The sequence below is a fragment of the Salvelinus namaycush genome, unplaced genomic scaffold (assembly GCF_016432855.1).
Source record: "Salvelinus namaycush isolate Seneca unplaced genomic scaffold, SaNama_1.0 Scaffold239, whole genome shotgun sequence".
Lineage (NCBI taxonomy): Eukaryota > Metazoa > Chordata > Actinopteri > Salmoniformes > Salmonidae > Salvelinus > Salvelinus namaycush.
In genome coordinates, this window is record NW_024059219.1 from 261,745 (window position 1) to 272,231 (window position 10,487).

At 44.6% G+C, this 10,487-nt stretch overlaps 1 protein-coding gene across 1 annotated transcript in view; it reads right to left on the reverse strand.

The window, feature by feature from the left end:
• LOC120038776 (signal-induced proliferation-associated 1-like protein 2) overlaps window positions 1-10,074 on the reverse strand; it is a gene marked incomplete at its 5' end in the record, with an annotated part of 116,966 nt that extends 106,892 nt beyond the window's left edge. Inside the window, 2 exons of the mRNA XM_038984420.1 lie at window positions 8,091-8,667; window positions 9,917-10,074. Coding sequence (XP_038840348.1) covers window positions 8,091-8,667; window positions 9,917-10,074 — 735 coding nt within the window. The remainder of the gene's footprint in view (window positions 1-8,090; window positions 8,668-9,916) is intronic.
• Between the last annotated feature and the right edge of the window lie 413 nt (window positions 10,075-10,487).

A 10,487-nucleotide genomic window follows, 5' to 3' on the forward strand; every position in this document is an offset into this window, starting at 1 on the left:
TTGTGCTGCCTCAGTGTTGTACTGCCTCACTGTTGTACTGCCTCACTGTTGTACTGCCTCAGTGTTGTACTGCCTCAGTGTTGTACTGCCTCTGTGTTGTGTAGAGTAGGGGAAGCAGCCGGCTGACTGTGTAGAGACCCACTAACCAACTTATGGAAGCTCAGGACAGGAACCCCATCATGTAACTAACACTGAGCCAAGTGGATGTGAGATGAACCACAGCATAGGAGACGGACAGACAGACAGACAGACAGACAGACAGACAGACAGACAGACAGACAGACAGACAGACAGACAGACATGTTCGGAGAAGAGGAGAGGAGGAAGAAAATAACGAGGAGAAGGGTCTGTTATACTGCAGAGCTGTTTTAACAAGACAAGGACAGAAGAGGACGGGGAGAAGGAGAAGAACAGAAGAGAGAAAAGGATGGACAAGATGAATAACTGTGGGCTGAGTTCAGAGTTACTTTAATACGAGGACAGAAGCAGTGTGTCTGCTCACTGAGACGAGAGGCCATGGGCGTACAACAGGTTCTATTATTAGTCTACAGAGATAGAATGATGCTGCCTCTCCCCTCCTCCCCTTTTCAACTGGGTTGGATCAGCATCGTGTACTGTTCAGTTTAAACTGGGTTGGATCAGCATCACGTGCTGTACAGTTTAAACTGGGTTGGATCAGCATCGTGTACTGTACAGTTTAAACTGGGTTGGATCAGCATCACGTGCTGTACAGTTTAAACTGGGTTGGATCAGCATCGTGTACTGTACAGTTTAAACTGGGTTGGATCAGCATCATGTACTGTACAGTTTAAACTGGGTTGGATCAGCATCATGTACTGTACAGTTTAAACTGGGTTGGATCAGCATCATGTACTGTACAGTTTAAACTGGGTTGGATCAGCATCATGTACTGTACAGATTAAACTGGGTTGGATCAGCATCATGTACTGTACAGTTTAAACTGGGTTGGATCAGCATCATGTACTGTACAGTTTAAACTGGGTTGGATCAGCATCGTGTACTGTACAGTTTAAACTGGGTTGGATCAGCATCACGTGCTGTACAGTTTAAACTGGGTTGGATCAGCATAGTGTACTGTACAGTTTAAACTGGGTTGGATCAGCATCATGTACTGTACAGATTAAACTGGGTTGGATCAGCATAGTGTACTGTACAGTTTAAACTGGGTTGGATCAGCATCATGTACTGTACAGTTTAAACTGGGTTGGATCAGCATCATTAAATTAAGGGAAAAAATATATATATATAAAAAAATGGGCCTCACCCCAGGAAGCTAGGTAACATAGTAATCACCACAGGTAGCTAGGTAACATAGGCATCACCACAGGTAGCTAGGTAACATAGGCATCACCCCAGGTATCTAGGTAACATAGGCATCACCACAGGTAGCTAGGTAACATAGGCATCACCCCAGGTATCTAGGTAGGGTTAGCTGCCGCTAGTTGGCTGTACCTAGTCATCACCCCAGGTAGCTAGGTCACATAGGCATCACCCCAGGTAGCTAGGTAGGGTTAGCTGCCGCTAGTTGGCTGTACCTAGTCATCACCCCAGGTAGCTAGGTCACATAGGCATCACCCCAGGTAGCTAGGTAGGGTTAGCTGCCGCTAGTTGGCTGTACCTGAGCCAGAACTCATATAGCTTGTTCTCCATCTTGTTTTTAAATAGCCAACATGATTTCATCACTTTCCTTTCCATGATCAAAGTTTGTTTTCTGATGGTTCTCTTGTCTCTCCGCAGCAGACATACAGTATAGTGAGCAATACGTTTGGAACATAAAATCGCAATACAATCGAAGCAGTGGAAATCCATTTAAATTCAATCCCTTTTTGACCCCTTTTGATTTGAACGAAACATATTTGCCTATTGTGGAAGTGTTCAGCACCTGAATGTCAGAAAATTCAAGAGATTAAGTTCTCGAAGTTGATCTTCTTCGCATACCCTACAATATCATGACACATCCATGTCTTCATCACTGGAAAAGAAAAACAGCTGAGTTTGATATCATTTAAAAGCTTAAATAGCTTGTCAAAATATTTTACAATTTCTTGAAAAAAAAAAAAGATATATATTTTTTTTACCCCAGACGTCAATCTAAAAACGAGTAAACTTTGATATTTGCATACAGTTGAAGTCTGGAGTTTACATACACTTAGGTTGGAGTCATTAAAATTCGTTTTTCAACCACTCCACAAATGTATTGTTAACTTCTCTAGGATAGGGGGCAGCATTTTCACATTTGGATGAAAAGCATACCCAAATTCAACTGCCAGCTACTCATCCCCAGAAGATAAGATATGCATATTATTAGATTTGGATAGAAAACACTCTGAAGTTTCTAAAACTGTTTGAATCATGTCTGTGAGTATAACAGAACTTATTTAGCAGGCGAAACCCCAAGGACAAACCATTCAGATTTTTTTTTTTGTTGAGGTCACTCTCTTTTCAATGAGGTTTCATTGGGAATCCAGATTTCTTAATTGACCTTCTTGCAGTTACTACCACTTCCACTGGATGTCAACAGTCTTTAGAAATTGGTTGAGGTTTTTTCCTTTGTGTAATGAAGAAGTACGGCCATCCAGAACGAGGGTAACTTGAAGTGTACTGTTAGAGGCGCGTGACCAGAAAGCTACAGTTTGTTTTAATCCTGTATTGAACACAGATCATCCTGTCTTCAAATTTATCGATTATTTACGTAAAATAATACCTAAAGTTGTATTAAAAAAGTAGTTTGAAATGTTTTGGCAAGGTTTACAGGTAACTTTTGAGATATTTTGTAGTCACGTTGCACAAGTTGGAACAGGTGTTTTTCTGGATCAAACGCGCCAAATAAATGGACATTTTGGATATACACTGCTCAAAAAAATAAAGGGAACACTAAAATAACACATCCTAGATCTGAATGAATGAAATATTCTTATTAAATACTTTTTTCTTTACATAGTTGAATGTGCTGGCAACAAAATCACACAAAAATTATCAATGGAAATCAAATTTATCAACCCATGGAGGTCTGGATTTGGAGACACACTCAAAATTAAAGTGGAAAACCACACTACAGGCTGATCCAACTTTGATGTAATGTCCTTAAAACAAGTCAAAACGAGGCTCAGTAGTTTGTGTGGCCTCCAGGTGCCTGTATGACCTCCCTACAACGCCTGGGCATGCTCCTGATGAGGTGGCGGATGGTCTCCTGAGGCATCTCCTCCCAGACCTGGACTAAAGCATCCGCCAACTCCTGGACAGTCTGTGGTGCAACGTGGCGTTGGTGGATGGAGCGAGACATGATGTCCCAGATGTGCTCAATTGGATTCAGGTCTGGTGAACGGGCGGGCCAGTCCATAGCATCAATGCCTTCCTCTTGCAGGAACTGCTGACACACTCCAGCCACATGAGGTCTAGCATTGTCTTGCATTAGGAGGAACCCAGGGCCAACCGCACCAGCATATGGTCTCACAAGGGGTCTGAGGATCTCATCTCGGTACCTAATGGCAGTCAGGCTACCTCTGGCGAGCACATGGAGGGCTGTGCGGCCCCCCAAAGAAATGCCACCCCACACCATGACTGACCCACCACCAAACCGGTCATGCTGGAGGATGTTGCAGGCATTAGAACGTTCTCCACGGCGTCTCCAGACTCTGTCACATCTGTCACGTGCTCAGTGTGAACCTGCTTTCATCTGTGAAGAGCACAAGGCGCCAGTGGCGAATTTGCCAACATTGGTGTTCCCTGGCAAATGCCAAACATCCTGCACGGTGTTGGGCTGTAAGCACAACCCCCACCTGTGGACGTCGGGCCCTCATACCACCCTCATGGAGTCTGTTTTTTGACCGTTTGAGCAGACACATGCACATTTGTGGCCTGCTGGAGGTCATTTTGCAGGGCTCTGGCAGTGCTCCTCCTGCTCAAAGGCAGAGGTAGCGGTCCTGCTGCTGGGTTGTTGCCCTCCTACGGCCTCCTCCACGTCTCCTGATGTACTGGCCTGTCTCCTGGTAGCGCCTCCATGCTCTGGACACTACGCTGACAGACACAGCAAACCTTCTTGCCACAGCTCGCATTGATGTGCCATCCTGGATGAGCTGCACTACCTGAGCCACTTGTGTGGGTTGTAGACTCCGTCTCATGCTACCACTAGAGTGAAAGCACCGCCAGCATTCAAAAGTGACCAAAACATCAGCCAGGAAGCATAGGAACTGAGAAGTGGTCTGTGGTCACCACCTGCAGAACCACTCCTTTATTGGGGGTGTCTTGCTAATTGCCTATAATTTCCACCTTTTGTCTATTCCATTTGCACAACAGCATGTGAAATGTATTGTCAATCAGTGTTGCTTCCTAAGTGGACAGTTTGATTTCACAGAAGTGTGATTGACTTGGAGTTACATTGTGTTGTTTAAGTGTTCCCTTTATTTTTTTGAGCAGTGTATATCGACGTATTTAATCGAACAAAAGGACCATTTGTGATGTTTATGGGACATATTGGAGTGCCAACAACAGAAGCTCGTGAATTATATTTTTAATAGTTTTGTGTCGCACCTGCAGGGTTGAGATATTCTTCTCTCTCTTTGTTTACTATGGTCCTCAGATAATGGCATTGTTTGTTTTCGCCGAAAAGCCTATTTGAAATCTGACACGTTGGCTGGATTCACAACAAGTGTAGCTTTAATTTGGTGTATTGCATGTGTGATTTCATGAAAGTTGGATTTTTATAGTAATTTATTTGAATTTGTTGCTCTGCAGTTTTACTGGCTTTTGGCCAATGGGACGTTAGCGTCCCACATATCCCAGAGAAGTTAACAAACTATAGTTTTGGCAAGTCGGTTAGGCCATCTACTTTGCGCATGACACAAGTAATTTTTCCAATAATTGTTTACAAACAGATTATTTCACTTATAATTCACTGTATCACAATTCGAGTGGGTCAGAAGTTTACATACACTAAGTTGACTGTGCCTTTAAACTACATGGAAAATGACAGATAATGATGTAATGGCTTTAGAAGCTTCTGATAGGCTAATTTACATCATTTGAGTCAATTGGAGGTGTACCTGTGGATGTATGTCAAGGCCTACCTTCAAACTCAACTCACCATCCCAACCGTGAAGAATAGGGGTGGCAGCATCATGTTGTGGGGGTGCTTCAAACTCAGTGCTTCTTTGCTTGACATCATGGGAAAATCAAAATAAATCAGCCAAGACCTCAGAAAATAATTGTAAACCTCCACAAGTCTGGTTCATCCTTGGGAGTAATTTCCAAACACCTGAAGGTACCACGTTCATCTGTACAAACAATAGTATGCAAGTATAAACACCATGGGACCACACAGCCGTCATACCGCTCAGGAAGGAGAAGCGTTCTGTCTCCTAGAGATGAATGTACTTTGGTGCGAAAAGTGCACATCAATCCCAGAACAACAGCAAAGGACTTTGTGAAGATTCTGGAGGAAACCGGTACAAAAGTATCTATATCCACAGTAAAAACGAGTCTTATATCGACAACCTGAAAGGCCGCTCAGCAAGGAAGAAACCACAGCTCCAAAACCGTCATAAAAAAGCCAGACTACGGTTTGCAACTGCACAAGGGGACAAAGATCGTACTTTTTGGAGAAATGTCCTCTGGTCTGATGAAACAGAAATAGAACTGTTTGGTCATAATGACCATCGTTATGTTTGGAGGAAAAAGGGGGACGCTTGCAAGCCAAAGAACACCATCCCAACCGTGAAGAATAGGGGTGGCAGCATCATGTTGTGGGGGTGCTTTGCTGCAGGAGGGACTGGTGCACTTCACAAAATAGATGGCTTCATGAGAAAGGAAAATGATGTGGATATATTGAAGCAACATCTCAAGACATCAGTCAGGATGTTAAAGCTTGGTCGCAAATGGGTCTTCCAAATGGACAATGACCCCAAGCATTCTTCCAAAGTTGTGGCAAAATGGCTTAAGGACAACAAAGTCAATGTATTGGAGTGGCCATCACAAAGCCCTGACCTCAATCCGATGGAAAATGTGTAGGCAGAACTGAAAAAAGCGTGTGCGAGCAAGGAGGCCTACAAACCTGACTCAGTTACACCAGCTCTGTCAGGAGGAACGGGCCAAAATTGACCCAACTTGCTGTGGGAAGCTTCTGGAAGGCTACCCGAAACGCTTGACCTAAGTTAAACAATTTAAAGGCAATGTTACCAAATACTAATTGAGTGTATGTAAACTTCTGAACCACTGGGAATATGATGAACGAAATAAAAGCTGAAATAAATCATTCTCTCTACTATTATTCTGACATTTCACATTCTTAAAATAAAGTGGTGATCCTAACTGACCTAAGACAGGGAATTTTTTAAATGTCAGGAATTGTGAAAAACTGAGTTTAAATGTATTTCGCTAAGGTGTATGTAAACTTCCGACTTCAACTGTATATGTACTAAAATGGGAATCAAATTGGACTGGTTCCAAACACTACCACAAAGGTAGAGGAGGTCCACCCACCAACGAAGGTTGACATAAATGACCAAATCTGTTGTTTGTGAATACGAAAATAATCGGAGATTACACATTTTTATATAATTGATGTTACATTTTAAAGAATGTCAACATTATTATATGAAAAAAATATTTTCTAGAAATTATGAAATAGTTTGACAACACTGTTTGTAAGCTTTTAAAAATATCAATACCAAACATGTATCTTTTCCAATGATGAATACATGGAGGTGTCATGGTATGGTGGGGTATGCAGTGATGAATACATGGAGGTGTCATGGTATGGTGGGGTATGCAGTGATGAATACATGGAGGTGTCATGGTATGGTGGGGTATGCAGTGATGAATACATGGAGGTGTCATGGTATGGTGGGGTATGCAGTGATGAATACATGGAGGTGTCATGGTATGGTGGGGTATGCAGAACATTCTGGATGCAGAACGGGTCAACTTTGACTCCCTTTATCTCTTAAATGTCTTGGCATTCAGGTCCAAAAAGTCACATGTATTGAAAGTTTTGTGACCCAGCAGACCTACTGATGTCACTGACTGACCCATAGGGGAGGTAGGCCAGCTGGGCCAGGCTGGCACAGGAGAAGAGAGGCCAAGGCTGGCACAGGAGAAGAGAGGCCAAGGCTGGCACAGGAGAGGAGAGGCCAAGGCTGGCACAGGAGAGGAGAGGCCAAGGCTGGCACAGGAGAAGAGAGGCCAAGGATGGCACAGGAGAAGAGAGGCCAAGGCTGGCACAGGAGAAGAGAGGCCAAGGCTGGCACAGGAGAAGAGAGGCCAAGGCTGGCACAGGAGAAGAGAGGCCAAGGCTGGCACAGGAGACGAGAGACCAAGGCTGGCACAGGAGACGAGAGACCAAGGCTGGCACAGGAGAGGAGAGGCCAAGGCGAGCTGTACATGTAAGGCCTACATCTGGGATGTTGGGTTGGCATGAAACAGCTTGGTCTGAATCTGTGTTGTTGGGTTGGCATGAAACACACAAGGCTCAATAGACTGGTGTAAAGGTGTACGTTAGTCATTTGGTTGACATAGCTACAAGCACAGGGATCACACTCAAAACACTAAAGGGCCTAGAGGAAAAAACTAATAAGTAAGGATAAAAAGTGGAAAGGAGGAGAAAGGAAGCCTAGCACAAGGTAAGGCTCTAACAGGAGGTGTTCAAACAGGATGTACCGGAGGAGACACTGTTGACAACAGGTACTGGTTCCCTACAGTAAGAAGGTACAACCTAATCCGTCTTTTTATAGTCATCTTCAACCCATTTATCAAGAGGCCAAGTGCTGAGACTACATCCAGCAGAACAACCAGACCTTTTCTTCTGATATGTTAAGGCTTGACTTCCTCTAAAGAGGATGGCTGTTGGTTTGATAAAGCCAATTGGAAATAGACCAGACCCTTGACAGTGAAAATATATTAGTCTTTGTTTATCTAATTAAATCCATATATCACTGAATTCTTTCTCCAAATCACCTTTGGTCAAATGTGAGATACTCCATTCATACTGAAACACGGAGACAGAAGAGAGAAGTGAACAATAATCCTAACCTGACCTCTGACCCTAACCCCTGACCCTAACCCAGATGAATTACCTCTAGTCTCTGCACCATTTCTCGTACATCTTCTTCACAGCCATCCTGAGCAGACAACATCACACACTCTCCTCTCTCGTAGAAGACCTTGATGCTAATAATCCCAGATGTCCATCCGATGACATCACGACAGGAGCAGTTGAAGACTACGTTCTTAGACTGCTCCTCTATTAAAATGATGAACTCGTTGGACACGCCCAAGAGACAGTCCACGTCTGCTGATTGGCCAAAGTCCCGTGCGGTGACGGACCAGGTGATGGCGCCGACAGAGAACAGGTGAGCGTCTTTACGAGGTTTGGTCTTCTCCTTCTTCTTGGCTCCCAGTGTGATGAAACTGAACTTCACAGCCGAGTCCATGGTCGCCGTGGACACGAAGTTCTCGGCCAGGTCGCGGAGGTACTCCTGGCGCGTTCTGGTTGCCATGGCACGGAACTTCTCAGATTTGTGGGCGGCGTTCTCCCCATTGATGACCTTGGCCAATAGGAAGTCTCGGAACACAGCGGACTTGGGGAAGGTCACTGCCTTGGGGATTGGAGGGCCGAACAGAGGGACATCTTTAGAACGAGAGACAGCAACGCTGTAGGGGGAGTGAGAGAGAAGAAAGAGAGGACATAGTTAATTCTAACTATCCTAGTGATTTCCAGACGTTGCTGTGGAGTTGTGATGGCTTCTAGTGATTTCCAGACATTACTGTGGAGTCATGACAATTAAAACATCCTATCCTAGTGATTTCTAAACATTACTGTGGAGTCGAGATGGCTCCTAGTGATTTCCAGACATTACTGTAGAGCCGTGACGGCTCCTAGTGATTTCCAGATATTACTGTGGAGTCGTGATATTTAAACACAAGCTATCCTATTGATTTCCAGACATTACTGTGGAGTCATGATGACTCCTAGTGATTTCCAGACATTACTGTGGAGTCATGATGGCTCCTAGTGATTTCCAGACATTACTGTAGAGTCATGATGGCTCCTAGTGATTTCCAGACATTACTGTAGAGTCATGATGGCTCCTAGTGATTTCCAGACATTACTGTAGAGTCGAGATGGCTCCTAGTGATTTCCAGACATTACTGTAGAGTCATGATGGCTCCTAGTGATTTCCAGACATTTCTGTAGAGTCATGATGGCTCCTAGTGATTTCCAGACATTACTGTAGAGTCATGATGGGTCCTAGTGATTTCCAGACATTACTGTAGAGTCGTGACATTTCAAAACACTCAAAACAACCTCAGAGAAGCATTAGCAGACAGAGTGAATACTATTGTCGGACAGTCCCTAATGACACCGTTTTCTCTACATAGAGTAGTGCACTAAATTTTTCAGAGCCCTGTGGTCTTTGGTCAAAAGTAGGGCACTATGTAGGGAACAGTGTGCCGTTTGGGACGCAGCCCCAACCTCAGATTCAGTTCCTTCTAATCGTCAGAGAGAGTTATGCGTTGGATGAGCCATCAATGGTCTGAACGGTCTGGAGGGTGTTACTACTAAGAATAGCTTAGTCGATGCCATCATCGATGTGTTACTTAGTTTACTAAGATATTTTCCTCGGCCTGAAGTGTGGTGTTGCTGTAATTGACATCTTAAATCGATGTTACCTACAGTATGTTAGATGTGCTTCCATCCCTCTGCTCCTCCACCCGGCTTCTACTTCCTCCCTCCTCCACCTCCCCTGTTTAATCTGCTGTTACCCATCCTGGTGTGTGTGTGTGTGTGTGTGTGTGTGTGTGTGTGTGTGTGTGTGTGTGTGTGTGTGTGTGTGTGTGTGTGTGTGTGTGTGTGTGTGTGTGTGTGTGTGTGTGTGTGTGTGTGTGTGTGTGTGTGTACCTGTAGCAGACGTTCTCAGTACAGGGGTTGTGGACCTTGACGATGACAAAGACGTGTTGGAAGTGAGAGCGGATGTTTTTAGGGGTGAAGGGCAGAGTCCCCGGTTCCTGAAACACAATGGTCACAATGTCGTTCCCTATGTGCCTCTTCCTCAGGAGCTGTGGGGAGAAAGAGAGAGAGAGGGTGGGAGAGAGAGAGGGTGGGAGAGAGAGAGAGAGAGGGTGGGAGAGAGAGAGGGTGGGAGGGGGGAGGGGGAGAGAGAGGGGGAGAGGGAGAGAGAGAGAGGGTGGGAGAGAGAGAGAGAGAGAGGAGGGGGGGAGAGAGAGGGGGAGAGAGGAGGGGGGTGTTATTCATGTAAACAAAACAATTATTTGGGTGTTATTTTAAAGTTGGGATTTATTAAGAGGGGAAATGGTAGACATGGTCAGGGTTTATGACTTTGCCGGTTGCCCAGATAGTGACACCTAAAGGAAGATGACACAAATTGGAGAAAGGATCCCAGAATGCAATATTCTACATCTCCAGCATCATGGGGATTTATTAATCACACAGGGAACTGGCAGTTAATCTG